This window comes from Lithobates pipiens, unplaced genomic scaffold (assembly GCF_037356315.1).
Source record: "Lithobates pipiens isolate NorthernLeopardFrog02 unplaced genomic scaffold, aLitPip1_a1.2 Scaffold_3, whole genome shotgun sequence".
Lineage (NCBI taxonomy): Eukaryota > Metazoa > Chordata > Amphibia > Anura > Ranidae > Lithobates > Lithobates pipiens.
In genome coordinates, this window is record NW_027507790.1 from 141,245,462 (window position 1) to 141,264,902 (window position 19,441).

General features: G+C 41.5%; 1 protein-coding gene across 1 annotated transcript in view; it reads left to right on the top strand.

Moving 5' to 3' along the window:
- The window catches only part of SLCO4C1 (solute carrier organic anion transporter family member 4C1), a 110,162-nt gene that overhangs the window by 80,974 nt on the left and 9,747 nt on the right, over positions 1–19,441 (top strand). The window contains exons 7-12 of the mRNA XM_077462334.1: positions 325–469; positions 5,528–5,723; positions 7,369–7,525; positions 13,548–13,744; positions 16,421–16,485; positions 18,232–18,369. Of these exons, the coding sequence (XP_077318460.1) occupies positions 325–469; positions 5,528–5,723; positions 7,369–7,525; positions 13,548–13,744; positions 16,421–16,485; positions 18,232–18,369 (898 nt within the window). The remainder of the gene's footprint in view (positions 1–324; positions 470–5,527; positions 5,724–7,368; positions 7,526–13,547; positions 13,745–16,420; positions 16,486–18,231; positions 18,370–19,441) is intronic.

The window sequence follows — 19,441 nt, forward strand, 5'->3', positions numbered from 1 at the left end:
GGATGGGAGTGGGGTGGGAGTGGCTTTAGGGATGGGGGGGCAGCGCCTGTGCACCCTCAATGCATGGGCCGCCACTGGGTTCTAATCTTTCCCACACTATCCAAAACTAAAAAAAAAATGAATATATTTGACATACACTTCAAATAGTCTTTAGTTTTCTTTAGTTTTAATAAAGCTTAGAGTTTAGAGATTTAGTATAATAAAATACCTGTGGATGACTGATTCTCTTTAATATGAACTTGTGCTGAATGCAGTGTATGCTTTTTATTCTTCTACTTGGTTGTTCTCTGCCTTATGTAACAATTTTACCCTTACCCGTTTTAGCTCATGGTAAAGAACCCAGTTCTCATGGCTCTAACATTTGCCAGCTGCTCTGATGCATTTATCACCACTGGTTTTGCAGCATTTCTACCAAAATTTATTGAAAACCAGTTTTCATTGACATCAAGCTTTGCAGCCATTCTAGGAGGTAAGTCCATTTTATTTATTCTTTCTATTTATCTACTATCACAATTATAGTAGGTGTAAACTTTTGGTGAGGATTGGAATAAATTAGATTGTTTTTTCTTTTTTACTACAGAGTATTCTAAATGTATTATGACATTAAAACTATTTCCCAGGAATTATTGTTTCTGCCCACCCAGCACTCAGATTTACACAACTACCAGGGCAGTAGACCTAATTTTTCTCTGGTGGAGTTAAAGGATAAGTAAACTTATCCTGTTTTCCCCTTTAAGCTGACCTAGCAGATCTGATGGAGGTACTCCTGGGCCACTACATTATTCTAATTAGGACTAGGAACAGGACGTTGTTCATATTAAAGGATAAGTTCACCTTTTGTAACATGTTACATGATGTACCCATATTCCGGGTGTAAAATGTAACATGTTACAAATCCATCGGCCCCAGCACCTCCCCGGGTCCCAGATGTTGCAGGCGGTGGAAGATCTTCTCCCCCTGCTTTCTGTCACACTGCATAGAACGTGGAGATCTGTGAACTGAAAACTACAAGGTCCAGCAGCCTTTGTGGCTGTCGGCTTGCATTTCTGAATGAACTACCACGACGCTGTGGTAGTTCATTGACGCTTCCTGCTAGTGTGTAACAATGTAGCTTACACACAGAGCCTGCAAAAGCCCAGAGTACAGTGCTTTCCAGGCTCCCAATAAAAATAAGAATACATGTCCATTTTTTTACCTGCAAAGGTGAACTTATCCCCTTCAGCCCCGGAAGATTTGGCTGCTGAATGACCGGGCCATTTTTTGCGACTCTGCACTGCATCACTTTAGTGGTCGTGAGACGCTGCACCCAAACAAAATTGACTTCCTTTTTTTTCCACAAATTGAACTTTCTTTTGGTGGTATTTGATCGCCTCTGCAGTTATTCTTTTTTTGCGCTATAAACAAAAAAAGAGCGATAATTTTGAAAAAAACACAGTTTTGTACTTTTTGCTATAATAAATATCCCCATTTTTTTTTTTTTAAAAAGCAAATTTTTTTCTCAATTTAGGCTGATATGTATTCTTCTACATATTTTTGGTAAAAAAAATATATTGATTGGTTTGCACAAAAGTTATCGCGTCTACAAAATAGGGGATAGATTTGTAGCATTTTTATTATTATTATTTTTTTTTACCAGTAATGGCGGCGATCTGCGATTTTTATTATGACTGCGACATTATGGCAAACACATCACATACTTTTGACACATTTTTGGGACCATTGGCATTTATGCAGCGATCGGTGCTATAAAAATGCACTGATTACTGTAAAAATATCACTGGCAGGGAAGGGATTAACCATAGGGGGCGATCAAGGGGTTAACTGTGTTCCCTACTGCGTGTTTCTAACTGAAGGGGGAGGGTTTGACTAGAGGAAGTGACGGATCATGGTTCCTAGCTAATAGGAACACACCATCCGTCACTCCTCTCAGAACAGAACAGGGATTTGTGTGTTTACACACACACTTCCATGTTCTGTCTTTCGTGCTCGCGATGGCTCATGGCTGGCGGTCATTGCAACCATCGGCCACGAGCATCGGAATCCCCACAGTGCCTCCGGCGTGGCGCACGCACAACTGATAACCCGATTCCACGAGCTAACTTATAGCTAAGACGGTTCACGGGACCGTCCCGACCTGCCACAGTAAAATTACGGCGGCTGGTCGGCAAGTGGTTAAACTTTATGCTGCATTATGTTCAGGAAACCGGTATCAGCCTGGTCGGAAGTTACTCAAAGGGGTGCATGTTGGTTCTGGCATATTCCAAAAGAACCTGGGCATGTATGAAGTACTACTACTCTGAACGGTTAACTCAGCAAGAGGCAAAGCCAAACATAATATACAAAGACAGAAACGGCTACTCCCCCTATTCATTGGACTTGATGGAATTGTCCGTTGGTGGACCCAGAATAGTTTTACAGTGTTGTGGTTTCCAATAAAGTCCACTGTGATGGTCAGTGGCAGGAGCAATTTCTACTTATAAAGAATTTGTTTGGCTAAGCCAATCAAATTAAATCCAGGCAGAAACGCCTGCTCCCACTGGCCATCTAAGCAGATCTGATGATGAACCAATTGCCTATTTGGTGGCAGGATTGGCCTTCCTTTGTTGCTTGGATGTAGGTGGCAAAAGTCACCTATGTAGTGTTGGTGACCATTTACACTGTAACCCTTTCACACTGGGGCGGTTTTCAGGCGATACAGCGCTAAAAATAGTGCCTGTGTAGCGCCTGAAAAAATTGGCCCCTTTCACTCCAGTGTGAAAGCTGGTGGGCTTTCACACTGGAGCGGTGCGCTAGCAGGATGGTGAAAAAAGTCCTGCTAGCCGCATCTTTGGAGTGGTGAAGGAGCAGTGTATTCACCGCTTATAAACCGCTCCTACCCATTGAAATCAATGGGGCAGCGCGGCTAAACCGCCGGCAAAGTGCCACTGCAGCGACGCTTTGCGGGCGGTTTTAACCCTTTTTTGCCTGTGTAGCGCCTGAAAAAAAACGGCCCTTTTACTCCAGTGTTTCCATGGGGCAGTGTGACAATGCGGTTTTAACCCTTTTTAGGCCGCTAGCGGGGGTTAAAACCACCCCGATAGCGGCCGCATATGGCCGCTAAAACGACGGTAAATCGGCGCTAAAAAAAACTGCGCTTTACCGCCGATGCCCACACCGCCCCAGTGTGAAAGGGGCCTTATACACAGGGTCTTGTTGGCAACTTCCACTGCCATGATCCTACACAGAAAACTGCAGTGCTGTGTGAATGAGGCGTAAAAATGTGTGACTACGTCACGTTGCTTTCAGCAGAACCAGAAAGAGGAAGAACTATAATTTGTAAATGTAATGAATAGAACCTGAACGGTTTAGCAACATTGTAGCAATATAAGGAAATGTTGACTACTATCTACTACAGGAAACCAAAGTGTTACCTAATACAACAGCCCATCTAATACAATACTGAGCTGAAACACGCAGGTACATTTTTTTTTATATATGCCTTAAGTTATCAGTTATTAGCAAATTAGTCTGTCTCACATTTAGTAGAAGATGTGGGTATGTTTTGTATTTGTGACCCCTGTTCACAGACAGACAACTATCACTACTATAGATCTGAGACAGTTATGCAAAGATCTGACAGACTTCCTCTAAAAACACAAAAATTGCATATAATAGTTAATGGTTAAAACCCCTTAGGTTTTTAGTAATTCATTTTGGCAAATTTTCCTTTATTTCTTGTTCTGTATTTTTATTAGAAATGAGAGGAAAGTCATTCTTTAAAGTGAATTGTCAAAAGAACAAGTGTCCCTTTTGAAAGGTGTGTTGATTGCTTGTGCTTACAACACATATCCATTATATTGTATAGTCATATAGTTACCATTACGTTATTATTATTATTCAGGATTTACTGTATAACATGCACTTTTTCACCCTGAAAATCGCGTGCAAATAGTGTTTGCATGTTATATGCCGATACTCCAATTTGGGCTGCCTAGGAGGGAACGCAGAAGGGGGCGGGACGAGTGCCGTCAGATTACATACAGCGAGAATCTCCAGTTTACTCAGCTGCCTCTGTAATAGGAAGTCCCGTCTGCTGGGACGGCATTGGACCAGTGTTCTGTCTATCATAGAAGCCGGTCCAGGAGGCGGGACTTTGTATTGAAGAGGCTGCTGAGTAAACAGGAGATTGTTAATATATGTATTTTATACAATGTCTGATATAAGTAGGAGATGGTTTATATCACGTATTACATCCCAATGATTTTAACAGAAGTATTAAGAGTAAAATGGGACTTTTAAGGTGTAACACAAGTGTATACAGATATTCATTAAAATCATCAATCCATTTATTCAGAATCCATTAAAACTACAATAAAGCCAAATAACCATATCATTTGCCAGAAATTAGCTGAAATACAATTTTTCATGCTACAGTGATGTTACATTTTCAACATGTTTCGCCATATTTGCGGCTTCTTTGGGAGTTATTGAAATAAAAAACTGTGCACAAAACAAACAATAGGAAATTCATACAGAAATTATATTACACTCGCTTTTAGACTGTAAGCACCAATAAGCAGGGCCCTCTGATCCCTCTTGTATTGAATTGTATTGTAACTGTACTGTCTGTCCTCATGCTGTAAAGTGCTGGGCAAACTGTTGGCGCTATATAAATCCTGTATAATAATAATATAAAGAATGTATTGATGAACACATTCATATGTTATACATACACTATATTGCCAAAAGTATTGGGATGCCTGCCTTTAATGATATTAATGATTTAATGATATAATGATATTAGTCCATAGGGTTCAATATTGAGTTGGTCCACCCTTTGCCGCTATAACAGCTTCAACTCTTCTGGAAAGGCTATCCACAAGGTTTAGGAGTGTGTCTATGGGAATGGTTGACCATTCTTCCAGAAGGGCATTTGTGAGGTCATGCATTGATGTGAACAAGAAGGCCTGGCTCGCAGCCTCCACTGTAATTCATCTCAAAGGTTTTTTATCTGGTTGAGGTCAGTACTCTGTGCAGGCCAGTCAAGTTCCTCCACTCCAAACTCGCTCAACCATGTCTTTATAGATCTTGCTTTGTGCATGGGTCCAAATCATTTGGTGGAGGGGAGATTATGGTGCGGGGTTGTTTTTCAGGGGTTGGGCTTCGCCCCTTAGTTCCAGTGAAGGGAACTCTTAAGGCATCAGCATACCAAGAAATTTTGGACAATTTCATGCTCCCAACTTTGTGGCAACAGTTTGGGGGTGGTCCCTTCCTTTTCCAACATGACCAGTGCACAAACAAGTTCCATAACTAATATGGTACCCTACGGAAGTTCCATAACTCAATATTGAACCCTATGGACTAAGACTGGGGTGCCGTTCATGTGCATGTAAAGGCAAAAATGCCTATACTTTTGGTAATGAAGTATATGTTAATATATGTATTTTATATCTGCCTGGTGTTCAACATTAACACTTTGCTCCTTGCACTGGTTCATTAAAAAAGCATATTAATGTTCACCCCTGCTCTTCCTATTTTAACTTCCCAGGTGGTGCACTAATTCCAGCAGCAGCAATTGGACAAGTCATCGGTGGTATCATTGTCTCAAAATTCAAGTTTGATTGTAAAAACATTATTCGATTCTCAATAATATTGTCCTTTGTGTCTCTGGCTTTGGTAACAGTCTTCATTTTTGCAAAGTGTAGCAATGAGCCATTTGCTGGTGTTACAGTGAATTATAATGGGTAAGTACATGGTGGATGTCTTGCTATGAGTGACTTTTTTAGATTCATACTACCTTTTTGTGGTTATGTTTATTCCTTTCATGTTAATTTAGCTTATTTACACATACTATTCAAAATTACCATTTACTATTCCTATATTCCTATTCCTAAACTGTCACTCTAATACCCTTTCAAAGGAACTCTGTCTTACAAGACATTATATGATACCACTCATCCACAGAAATGTGGCAGGACTTTGGCAAATTCATTTTGCCAGGAAATGACTGAGTTGAAGCTGCTGGAGTGGTGCATAGGCCAAATTAGCTTAAAAGTAAATTATATACTTTTAGTCAGGATTTGCACCTACTGTGTGTGCATGCGTTCATGTGTTAATTACTACAACGTTCTGTAGAGGGACGTATTGGGAACCTAATGCCGTGTACAAACGGCTGGACATTTTTCAACTTTTTTACTGACGAAAAATCTGGTGGACTTTAGATTTAGAACGTGTTTCAAATTTTTCCGATGGACTCGAGTGACATTAGAATCCGTTAGGCTTTGGTGTGATTGTGTGCATTCAAGTCCGTACATTTGGAAAGTCCGTAGGAACGCCGACGAAAGTCCGTCGGGAAGACCGTCGGACCTAGTCTGCCAGAAAGTCCGGTCGTGTGTACGTGGCATTAGGCCTGCGGGTCAAGTGCAACCAATCGGCTCTTTTATAGTAGGGACAGATTTATGTGTGCTAAACAATGTAGACCACTCAAGGTGTGCCATGGTGCAGCATGTATTGATGAGAAATCTGACTTTTGGCATCTGGTCACATGACGTCTCAGAACTGCAAAGGAGGTCAGTCCTGGGCTACATCCCTCTACCAAAGATAATGATTGCAAGTCTAAGCAGAGAGCAGGTAGCTATATAATGCCCACCACTTGTCACTGACCGAGCACCACTCTGATTGATGTCTCAATTCGGAAGTGTACATACTACCAACACAACATATCTTAATATTACTGATCCTTCTTCCCACTAGCCTAGTCCTCCCTTGACTTTGTATACGTACATTGCAATTTACTCTGAACACAAATATACAGAATAAATAAATGCACCTGGGAAATGGCATATCACAATACACAGATGTGAATGCAGCTTACTTTAAAACGTTTGTTACACCCTTTGTGTGAAATCCCTGGTGTTCCTGCCAGTTCCTCTGCTTTTCTATTAAACACTGACCACAGTAAGCAAGAGAGCACACCATGGTCAGTTCTCTAGCTATGCTGGGAACTCAATGTGCTCTCCTCCAATGATCAGACTTGTCCTGACATGCCCCCCAGCACAGCCATTCACTGGGAAGCCATTCCCATCACCATTCCCAGCCATTCGCTGGGAAGCTCCTGATTCTCCCCCCCCCCCCCCTTATGCAGCTGAGAACAGAGGGAATGTGATCACATAAAAAAGGGAAGAAAGTTATTTTTATTGTTTTTTTTTTAGTATCTATACAAAAATTTTGTTTTACCTTTCATTTCTGTTTTAAACTGAATGGGTTGTTTATAATGTGAACATTTACAATCGCTTTTAGTTGTTAAATGAATATCAATATGTAAACAAATGATTGTTGTTGTTTGTCTATAAATATTTTTCTACTTCTTTCCATTATTTGTAATTGTAGGACTGATAAAAAGGATGAATTGTTGTCCTCGTGTAATAGTAACTGCTCCTGCGCCCGTTCCTTTTATGACCCAGTCTGTGGTGTTGATGGAGTCCAGTATTTTTCATCTTGTTATGCTGGATGTTTATCCACTGAAGTATCCAGCGATGGAACTAAGGTAATCTTTTTTTTTTTTTCACTTAAAGCGGTTCTTCAAAGGGGAAGTTCCACTAATCTGATCCCTCCCCCCTCCGGTGCCACAATCGGCACCTTTCGGGGGGGAGGGGGGGTGCAGTTACCTGGATAATCCAGGTATCTGCACCCACTTCCGGGCAGACCGCCGCAGACGCCCCCCCCCCCCCCGTTGTGTTCTGGGAAACACACAGTTCCCAGGACACAGCGGGGGATCTGAAGAGACACGCAGCGCGACTCGCGCATGCGCAATAGGGAACCGGGCAGTGAAGCCGCCATGCTTCACTTCCCGATTCCCTGACAGAGGATGGCGGCGGTGGCAGCAGTGAGACGAGCGATCGCTCGTCATCTGCCGCTGACATCGCTGGACCCTGGGACAGGTAAGTGTGATTTTATTAAAAGTCAGCAGCTGCAATATTAGTAGCTGCTGGCTTTTAATATTTTTTTTTTAGGTGCAGAACCACTTTAAAGAAAGATCACGTGTACCATTTAAATGAAAAAAAAAAAAATGTTTTTATAAAGGGTCTGGAAGAGTATAAAATGAAATTCGCTCCAGGCAAGCATAGGAGGCAGGCTGCAGTATTTTTGGTTGGGTTGGAAAAAGATAGGGAAGATAATCCCTGTATCGCTTCAGATGTTTAGGCTACTTTCACACTGAGGCACTTTACAGGCCCTAGAGCACTAAAAATAGCACCTGTATACAGGGCTGGTGCATGGCTTTGGACACCCTAGACGAAACCTAATTTGCAGCCCCCCACCCCCCCGACTCAACCCCTGACTCCACCCTCTTTGACCCGCTCATGTATACCCCAACTTTTTAATGAAGCGCCTATCAAATTCAGCCTCACCTGTGCCAATCAATGCAGCCTACCAGTGCCCATCAATGCAGCCTACCTGCGCCCATCAATGCAGCCTACCTGCGCCCATAAATGAATGTTTGCGCCCATAAATGAGTGTTTGCTTGCTTCCATTCATTTCGGAGTTGGGACACAGACACAGTCCTCTGCTGCTTTTGCGCCTCTGACACTGTGTGAACAGAGTGGCGGCTGCATGCTGATGCTGAGACACCAGTGGCTGGGCACCCTAGGCAGCAGTGCACCCTAGGTGGCTGCCTAGTTTGCCTAGTGATAGCACTGGCCCTGCCTTTATAGTGCCCGTAAAGTGCCTCTCCTGTGTCTCCAGTGTGAAAGCCAGAGGGCTTGCAGGATGGTCAAAAAAGTCCTGCAAGCTGCATCTTTGCAGCGCTCTAGGAGCGGTGTATTCACCGCTCTTAAAGTGCTCCTTCCCATTGAAAACAATGAGGCAGTGCCGCAAACCCCCACGGCAAAGCACCGCTGCAGCGGTGCTTTGTGGGTGGTTTTAACCCTTTTCGGCTGCTAGCAGGGGTTAAAGCCGCCCCGCTAGCAGCCGAATATCGCTGCTAAAGCGACAGTAAAGAGGTGCTAAATATAGCGCTGCTTTACCGCCGCCACCCACAACGCCCCAGTCTGAAAGTAGCCTTATGCTCACTGCTTATCCCAGCTAGCCGAGCGTGAGAAAGCCTAGGCAGCATACATACCAAAAGCAATGCCAGGGAGGCCATCTTTAAGAATTATAACAGATTACTTTATTGGGGTACCCAAGAACATTTGAAGTCATAGTATCTGTGATGATCCTGTACAGCTTTCTAAAGGAGGTATTAAAGTAAAATAAAGTTTTTAAAATGAACATATTCTTTAATGAATGACTCACAATAAGCTAAAAATGACTGCAGTATATGGATTTAAGAAGTATTTACTTATCTTTCCATGTGAAGCAGCTAAAGTAATTTGCATCATGATGCTTGACATGTGCACAGATTATATCTGGTCTTGTCTCTTTTGCTCTATCATGCTAACATACGGGACAACTAACAACACCTAGCAAAGCAATTAAAGCTTGAATAACACTCCCACTGTGTTTCATTGGGTCAGTTCTAAGCCAGCCAATGACAGTGTGGATGAAATAGAAAGTGACTATATAGACAAGGGAACAATGTGTGGAGTCCAGACTGAGTGATATTCTTCAGGACATCAAGTGCATGTTATGGATGCCATACGGCATTAGCATCAATATGTTGTAGAAAAAAATGGACTTAAAGTAGAATGCTAGGCAAAACTTATTTTTTCATTTTGGATAGAACTAGGGATGAGCCACGTGCTGAGCCCGCCAGGAAGTCGGCACAGCGCTGCAATAATCACAGGCAGTGAGACATTGCCTCGATGTGCGGCTGCAGAGATTGGGCAATGTCTCACTGCCTGTGATTAGTGCAGCGCTGCACCAACTTCCTGATGGGCTCAGCGAGTGGACCATGCGAACACGCCTGAGCTCATCCCTAGATAGAGCAATGGAGGGTTATAAACCTTGTCAGGTTTTAGCCCATTGAGGAGATTTCCCTTCACTTCCTGTCCTATAGCCAAACAGAAAGTGAGAGGAAATCCCAGCAAATTAAGGGCTTTCCTTGGGGACCCACAGGTCACCACAACTAGTGTCCCCATCAGAAGATTTTCTCTCTATTAATTGGGAACAACCCAAAATGTGTGCTTTTCTTTTACTTTCACGTTCAATGATAATGGTAAAAAGGGCAAATAGAGAGGGTGAATCTCCCTGATGGGGCGGAGACAGCAATAAAAACTGACAGGGGTTCTAATCTCTCCACTCTATCCAAAACTGTATAAAAAAAGTTTTGCCTTTAGTTATACTTTAAGGCCCCAACTATTGTTGAACATGGGGATTAAATAAATGCATGCTAAAATGGTAAAGCATGAGTGTTTGTGGCCTTATACCGTAATTTTTATTATTTGAACAGGAGTAATCACATTCATGATCATAGCACTAATTTCTTTAAAATAGGAATAACATTACTTTGTGGTGCACAAATGGGCAGGAATTTAAACTTACTGGCCTCCTCGTCAATTTAGCTTTTACTTATAGCAAGTCTCATTTTAGGGCTCTGACCATTGAGGACCCATTCAAAAAAATAAAAAAGTCCAGAATATAGGGTTTGCTACAATGTTCAGTGTATATCTGGTCACATTTGATGGCAGTTCTGCAAGTTAACTTGATGAATTGTTTAAATGGTTAGGCCCCCAGAAAAATGGGCATATCAACTACTTGCAGTGATATTATCTCTACTACTCACTTATGTGCTGCACCCTGTTTGCCTCAGCAAGGCCGCCTGTCACTGGATTCTGATTTATATCACATTACCAAAAAGGGAAGGGTGACATTCACTTGTTTTTTGTAATGCCAGAAATGGGAATAGGCAGAAACACTACCAGGCTTCTACCCCAGAAATTTCAAGAGATAGCAGACAAAAATATGAGTGTTATCCTTATTTTTAATTTTAATATTGAATGGTTCATTTACTAAAAGTTTGTCACAAACAAAATAACAGCATTTTGCCTAACAACCAACATTAAAGCAGAAAATTTCTTTCAACACATTGGCTATCGAACACATTTGTCACTGTTACAAACCTTTAGTAATATCCTAACTGCCATATTCTTTGGACTGTATAAAAATATGCCATCTATGGGCTCCTATTTAGTCAATAGAGGGAATTCAAGGGCACTTTTACAGCTGTAGTTCCCTTAAGAAATACCTGCTAGACATGTGCACACACCGAAAACGGAATTTCGTTTTCGTCCGAAAAATTAAATTATTTAGTTACTTACGAAATTCGTTTTTATTTATTCTGTTTCGTTAAAAAATGCATTAGGCTGAAAATCAGAATTAAGGTTGAATCTGTCATTGATGGTTTATGGTGTCTGTCGAAAATTCTAAGAAGATTCAACAAAGCAGCTAAACTGTACGATGTCCCAATCGTACATTTCCGGTCGAATGCTCCACCCACAAGCTATAGTAGAATTCTAATGTTGTATGACTAGTAATAATTATATTTATTCATTTTTATTACTAGTCAACCAACATTAGAATTCTTCTATAGCCTATGGGCAGAGCCATAAATGTCCACTCGCGGCGATCGTATGTTTTTAGCTGCTTCGACGAATCTTCATGTGTCTATAATGTTCAATCTTTTCTCTCTATGGCGAATAATCTTGGACTAATAGAGTTACCGTATATACTCGAGTATAGGCCGACCCGAATATAAGCCGAGGCCCCCAATTTACCCCCAAAAAAACTGGCAAACTTATTGACTCGTGTATAAGCCGAGGGTGAGACATGCCTGTCCATCCCTGTGTGTGTGTCCGTCCATCCCTGTGTGTTCGTCCATCCCTGTGTGTCCGTCCATCCCTGTGTGTCCGTCCATCCCTGTGTGTCCGTCCATCCATCCCTGTGTGTGTGTGTGTCCATCCATCCATCCATCCATCCCTGTGTGTGTGTGTCTCCATCCATCCATCCATCCATCCCTGTGTGTGTGTGTCTCCATCCATCCATCCATCCATCCCTGTGTGTGTGTGTCTCCATCCATCCATCCATCCATCCCTGTGTGTGTCTCCATCCATGTGTGTGTGTGTGTGTGTGTGTGTGTGTGTGTGTGTGTGTGTGTGTGTGTGTGTGTGTGTGTGTCCAGCCTACCTTTGTCCCGAGCCTCCGTCCCGTGCCTTGCCTCCTTGCATCCGTCCCGTGTCGTGCCTTGCCTTGCCCCCGTCCCGTCCCGTCCCGTGCCGTGCCGTCCCGTGCCCTCTTCGTCGGCGGCCATTGTAAAGTTCAAAAGCTGCGCCGCCGCCTTCGCCTGTGATAGGCGGAACACTGAATTTCCCAGCAGCCTGTGTTCCGCCTATCACAGACGTCGTATCATCCTCGTCCGTAGTACGAGGATGATACGACGTCCGTGATAGGCGGAACACAGGCTGCTGGGAAATTCAGTGTTCCGCCTATCACAGGCGAAGGCGGAGCCGGAGGCGCGGCTTTTGAATAGAATGGCCGCTGTCTGTCTGCTCGACACGCTGATCGAGCGGGCAGACAGCGATGACTCGAGTATAAGCCGAGGGGGGCACTTTCAGCCTCAAAAAAGAGGCTGAAAATCTCGGCTTATACTCGAGTATATACGGTAGGTTGGCACATTCAGCCGCAGGTTCGATAAACACAGATCGCAGGTTCGATAGACACAGATTGTCCCAACAAAACGAACATAAAGCATTTTTTATGTTGGATCTTTCAGATTTCGAATTCTGCACGTTTTTTATCGTTTGTTAAAGCGAACATGAAAATCTCCAAAATTCTGAAGAAAATGCATTCGGACGAAAACGAATGCACATGTCTACTACCTGCACCTATTCAGGCAGTTACTGACACATACAGCTAATTCAGGTAGTTCTTAGTACTGCCAATTTAGGACCCTTCAAGAATTACCACCAGTTTTCAGATTAGAAGTAATTAATACCAACTCTTAGCTGCTGTACAGAGGTGTACCCCCTGCTTAGAGTGGGCCATGCCTAAGGCAGAAAGGTATAATGAATGTGACATTTAAAATGTACATTGCAAAATGGAAAAGGAAATACAGGTGATGTCATCACCCAAATGTGGGCAATGCCCATACTTGGAAAATAACTTGTCACTGAGTGGGCAGAGACTGATGGTGAACTGAAAAACTAGCTCCCCACCAGGTCCACTTTAATTCTGATTGAAAACATATGACGGTGGGTGGATTTGAAAGCTTCTGCTGCACTGATTAGCAGCTATGGATCTGTCAACTGCACTGTCAATCAAAATGAAAGTGGTCCTGATGGGGAACTAGCCTCTCAGTTGCTCATCAAGCTCCACCCACCCAGGTACAAGACTCCTCAACCATGAGCCTATCAGTAAGACGGGAGCAGTGGCTGGGGAGGGAGGACAGGGATGAGGGCACTGTAAAAAGAGATTTAGGATATTCCTTCCTTAGTGCAGACACAGGCAAATTCATTCACCCATCTGTGACTTTATACGTTTTCCCAAATGCGCCTTCTTATATCTTATTTTGGTGTGGGGGGTACAGGATTTCCAATACTTTCCAGATCTATTTCAGTGAATTGTTTCTCTTTCAGATTTTCACCAATTGTTCGTGTGTGGGAGACCCATCAGAGAAAACATTGAAGGGAACATTACGTTTGAATGCATTTGAGGCCTTGCCTGGAAAATGTGACTCCACTTGTAAAAACCTGATATTATTTATGGTGTTTTTTTTCTTTGTGGTGGTTACTACTTTCATGACTGCGACACCAATGACAATGGCCATTCTGAGGTAAGCATGAGGTATGCATTCTTGTCAGCTACACAAATTCACACGTGCATTGTACAGCACTTTATGGAAGCTTGTTAGAATGAGATGTGCTTCCAGGAATTACTAATTCAATACACACTGATCACCCATGACCTCTCACAGGTTAAGTGAATAACATTGATTATATTGGTACAATGGCATATAAAAATCAGAGAGATATATTGGGCAGAAAGGAAACGGCGCCCCAGTAGATGATGTGAATGTGAAGTAGAAAAAATTGGCATTTCCTTTCCTTTTTTAATCTGCAGCTCTGTAATTTTCTGTAAAATGCAATGCAATATGCAGTGGCAGCCCATCCATGGACTAATCCATGCGTCCGGGCCCTAATCTAAATGCAGGGCGCTGGACGCATGGATTTCAATGTTTTTTTTTTTTAAGCACATGATTAGAGCCTGAGGCTCTAATTGGCGTCAAAAAGGGTGGCTTACTGATTTTTCCCTGAAGTCTGCAATAAGATACAAGTCAGATGTTTGGCATCCCCTACAACAAAAATTTAGTGAGATGCTACCAAAATGAAATCTTTTTTTCCATAAATGATTTTATTAACCAATTCACATTATACAAACACGTGCGACAGGCATAAATCAAGTACAAACGGTGCTGTCATGACTCCTTCGTAACACGGCATATGTGTCGCAAAAACAAGGTTACATTGGTCGTGGTTGACAGGACAGTGCTATACAAAGCTAATCATAGCCTAGAAACAAACATATAACCGATATAATGATATATTACAAGAGATGCAATCAAGTTGTGTCAAGTAGTGCTAAATATGGGTGCCCCACCCACGAAACCAACATCGTCAGGTCTAACTTGGGTTCCGAAAAAGGAGTTGCTCCTGGCTCTAATGATAGCGTGGGAATGTAGACGGCTTCTCAATTGCAACTCTAAGTGGCTAAAAGTCGGTTGAGTGTCAAAAATGAAATCTTATCTAAAGGGATGCAGGCCTTGCCAATTTCCTCATTAGAGCCCTGCAGGTGCAGCAGCTGCAGCAGCTGCAGCAGCTGCTTGATAGTTATAGAAACCATTCTCAAACAGATTTACTGTACACATGCGCACATACAAACAAACAACTATATCTTCAGAATAACAAAAGGTAGGAATCTGAAACAAAGTTTTTTTTAAATCCTTGCAATGTGCATAAATCACCCAGAGGGGAATGTTTTTTTTCTTAACAAAAGTAGAGTTACTCTTTAAGAATAGAAGTATGAAGAAACCCGTGCCAACTAATCACATATTGGTTTGTCTAAATAAAGTAAACTGTTATATCCTGAAAAATGTTGTTAAGGGTGTAAATTTTACATAATTTTAGCAAGGGTTTGTCTTTTTGTCGAAAGCTAAACTGCAGGCAAGCCACTAAAACACTACAGAAATACATATATGTGACGTGTACCATCTGCTAAAGGATTCATAAACCAGTTTTGCTCAGCAGCACAGCCTAGTTCTGTATTTTCATAGACTTCTCTGCTTATTAGACCGCAGTTGAATAATAAAGTCTGCCGTGGTCCGTGACTGGACAGGAAAGGAGCAACAGCACATTTATGACATCACATTGGTTTTGCCTTTCCTTTACAGAGTGTTAGACGGAAAACACATTTTGCAGTGCAATACATCTTGTTTGCATTTCACTGCTGCCCCTCCTTCTGCTAGTCTAGGTGCTCCTCTTCAGTGAATTACTGATATCAAGAAAGAGACTTTTTTTGTGAGCCGTATGTAAAAATATATTTAATAATTAAATGTGTGTGTGTGTGTATATATATATATATATATATATATATATATATATGTATATATATATATATATATGTATATATATATATACACACACAATATCTCACAAAAGTGAGTACACCCCTCACACCCCCTTTTGTAAATATTTTATTATATCTTTTCCTGTGACAACACTGAAGAAATGCCACTTTGCTACAATGTAGAGTAGTGAAGTGTACGGCTTGGCTGATATGGAATGTCACAGAACATCCGAACAACCAATGTTTGGCCCGGGTATATGCTCGGGCTGAACTGTTTGCCCATCCCTACTTGCAAGTACTACAAGGTTCCTGCAGTTCAGCACCTAAGGTAAGACATCAGAAAGAAAGACTCTAATGCCACATACACACGGTTTTTCAACGCAAAAAATGTTCGATGGGAGCATCGATTGTTGGAAATTCTGACCATGTAGGCTCCATCGGACATTTTCCATCATCATTTCCAACACACAAAATTTGGGATCTGGATCTCAAATTTTCTGACAACAAAATCTGTTGTCGGAAATTCCGATCATGTGTACACAATTCCGACACACAAAGTTCTACGCATGCTCGGAATCAAGCAGAAGAGCTGCACTGGCTATTGAACTTCAATTTTCTTGTATCGTCGTACGTCACTGCGTTCTTGACATTCGGAATTTCTGACAACATTGTGTGACCGTGTGTATGCAAGACAAGTTTGAGCCAACAACCGTCAGAAAAAATCCCATGGATTTTGTTGTCGGAATGTCCGATCGTGTGTACAGAGTTTTTAATTAGAATGACTGTAAGAAGTTTACAGTATTTTGTGGTTTATAGAGTGGGACATATTGGACTTCATGCATTAAATGTACCTTCTAAATATAAACTGTCATTTTTCTTTTTTCAGGTGTGTGCCAGACAAGCAAAGATCATTCGCTCTTGGGGTACAATGGTCATTAATTAGATTATTGGGTAAATGTCACCTTATTTACAATAATATATCTTTCAATTCATTATTCTTATTTTTAAAGAAAACCCCATAACGTAATAGTTGACATTCATTAAACTTTAGTAATCAAAGTAGTGGGTTTACCCTTCCAGAGCTCAACATAGAGACATTGCTATCCCCGATCTACAACTCTCAATATCCTTAGGTTTTCAGAATGCATAGTAGCAATAGATATAGCAGGTGCCTCAATAATGAGTTTGGAAAGGAGATTCGATCTCATAGAAATGTTGATTTCTAAAACTGAATAAAAAAAATACTCACTAACTAGTTTTCATCTTCAGTGTTGGGTCAAGGTTGATGTGAGACATACAATGGGACACTTCCCTTAAAGAGGAAGTAAACCCTGATGAGTTTACTTCCTCTTTCATTCCCTGCAAAGGCAAAGCATAATGGACTACTATGCATCGCATAGTAGCCCATTATGTGTCACTTACCTGACACAGGAGCCAGCGAAGTCACCGCTGTCCCCTGTAGTCCGCCGCATCCATCTTCTCATGGGTCTCGCAGCTCCGCCGCTGTCATTCGGCGAAGCCGCGATGACGTCACTCCCGCACATGCGCACGGGAGACGAGACACGTGGCATTGCGCGCCATCATCGTTATCGAGGATGCCACGCATGCGCCGTAGACAGCGGTGCCCCTCTTCGGGCAAATATCTCCTAAACCGTATAGGTTTGGGAGATATTTCTTGGACCTACAGGTAAGCCTTAATCTAGGCTTACCTGTAGGTCAAAGTGGTTTGTAAGGGTTTACAACCACTTTAATAGAGAAGCTTCCATCAAACCCCCTTCTCGCACCCCAGCTGAACTGCATTGAAGTGAAAGTGAACCACTTTACCCTATCACATTAAAAGATATTATTTGGCCTGAATCTAAATCCGCAAAATATAGCTTATTGCATTTTATTGCTTTATTGCAATTTTTAAGATCTCTAAGGGGTGATGGCGAAGCATTGAGAATGCATCGCCATCACCCCTTAGAGAACTTAAAAATGTCTCTTTTCTTTGAGCCTGTGCATTACCATTTAAGTACGGTACCATCCTGTGAAACATAAAGGTGGCTTCCCCTGTCATGAGGTTCTGTTCCGTTTTAGGGTCCCTGGTATAAGCTAAAGGCCACAGCTGGGTCATAGCCAAATGCTCCTTACGCTTTGCCATTTGGTAAGCGCATTCTTATCTCGGTGGTCGGGCACTTTTTTCTATATGTGTGGAGTCACCGAGGTGTTAATAGAAGATTAACCAGTGTTTTTTGCCAAGGACTTTTTTATATAGTTTACAAAATGTCTTCTAATATTGTTTATGTGATTATTTGGCGCAGCTTCCTGCATAAACACAAGGGGGTCTGTTTATAAATGTGTTCACTCAAGATGTGATTCATTTTGAAAAATGTGTGAATCTTCGGTTAAAGTTGTGTGAAAATTTTGTGTGAAAAAATGCATGAATAGACTTCACAGTGTAGCTAATTAAATCTTTGTCCTTGGATGGAATTGCTGTTGCATGGTAAACTGAATTTTGAATAAAATATTAATTATGTTATATTTATTTTACCTAATGTCAGACTCTTCCATTGAGAGTTTTGTTTTTCATTTCTAACATTTTATTGATACAATTTGTAGAATTGTTTTTTGTTGTTATTTGCACCATGCATAATAATTGTGTATGGGTTGTTCAGTTTGTTTTGTATAATAATTTAGGTTTGTTTCTGTTTTGAGGTTCTATACCTGGACCAATATTATTTGGAGTTGTTATAGACAGTAGCTGCATTCTTTGGAACTTGAATGAATGTGAAGTAAAAGGAGCTTGCTGGATCTATAATAATTCAAATATATCATATAAACTCGTTGGCATCAGTAAGTATTTTTTTAATTTTTAATTGTATAAACATTACATCGCATGAACTGTTATGTTCTATTTCAAGTCTGCTGCAGTCCTAGCGGGCTACGATCAGGGCCATACCTGCCATTAAGGATTGAACAGGATCAGCATGGCACAAACTTCTTACCTTTCTTCCAAAAAGAGCATCCTGGTCACACCTAGAATGAAATGTTGCTGGGTTTATAGCATAGCACCATGTACATTATCCTTCTCTTTATATAAGGTACTTATATAGCACTGTTAATTTACACAGCGCTTTACACATACCTTGTACATTCACATCCGTCCCTACCCTCAAGGAGCTTACACACTAAGGTCCCTAAACTCACATTCATATACTAGGGCCAATTTAAACTGAACCCAATTAACCTACAAGCAATCCACACATGCACAGAGAGAACATGCAAACAGCAGGTAGTATCAGGATTGGGATTTGAACCAGCAACCCTTTTTACTGCTAAGTGAAAGTGCTATCCGCTACACCACTGTGCCACCCCATTGTGCTGTTAGAGCTATTGGAGCTCTGGTCCTTTGTTGACAGTGGTCTCATAACAAAGAACCAGGCCTTCCAGAAGACACTCCAAAATGGCTTGCAACACCACCACATTTTATATAGCATTAGCTAATCAGGCCATAAAGAAATATGCTGATTTTGGGAACACCTTTCACTGTATTTAGTAAAGCTCTCTTTTGAATATATTGTTGATTTCATAATTATGACATAAAAGGAAAATGACATGCAACACTGTTGATTAAAAAAATAATAATACATGCATAATACAATATAATTACAATATATAATACATCATTTAAATACATATAAACTACATGATCTTCCATACTTTGAGTTACAGCGGCAATACTTCTGCCTTGCTTACCAGGCCTCCAGTTGCCCTCTGCTGATACGGATATTAAGAAAAAAAGAATTTGTGTAATATTTCCCTAATATCCTATAACAAGAACAGGGGTCATCATGAGGAACATGTCTCAGTGTTGAGGACTGTGATTTGTGGATTGTAGGCAGCATTTCAGGTCTGTCAGAAAAGG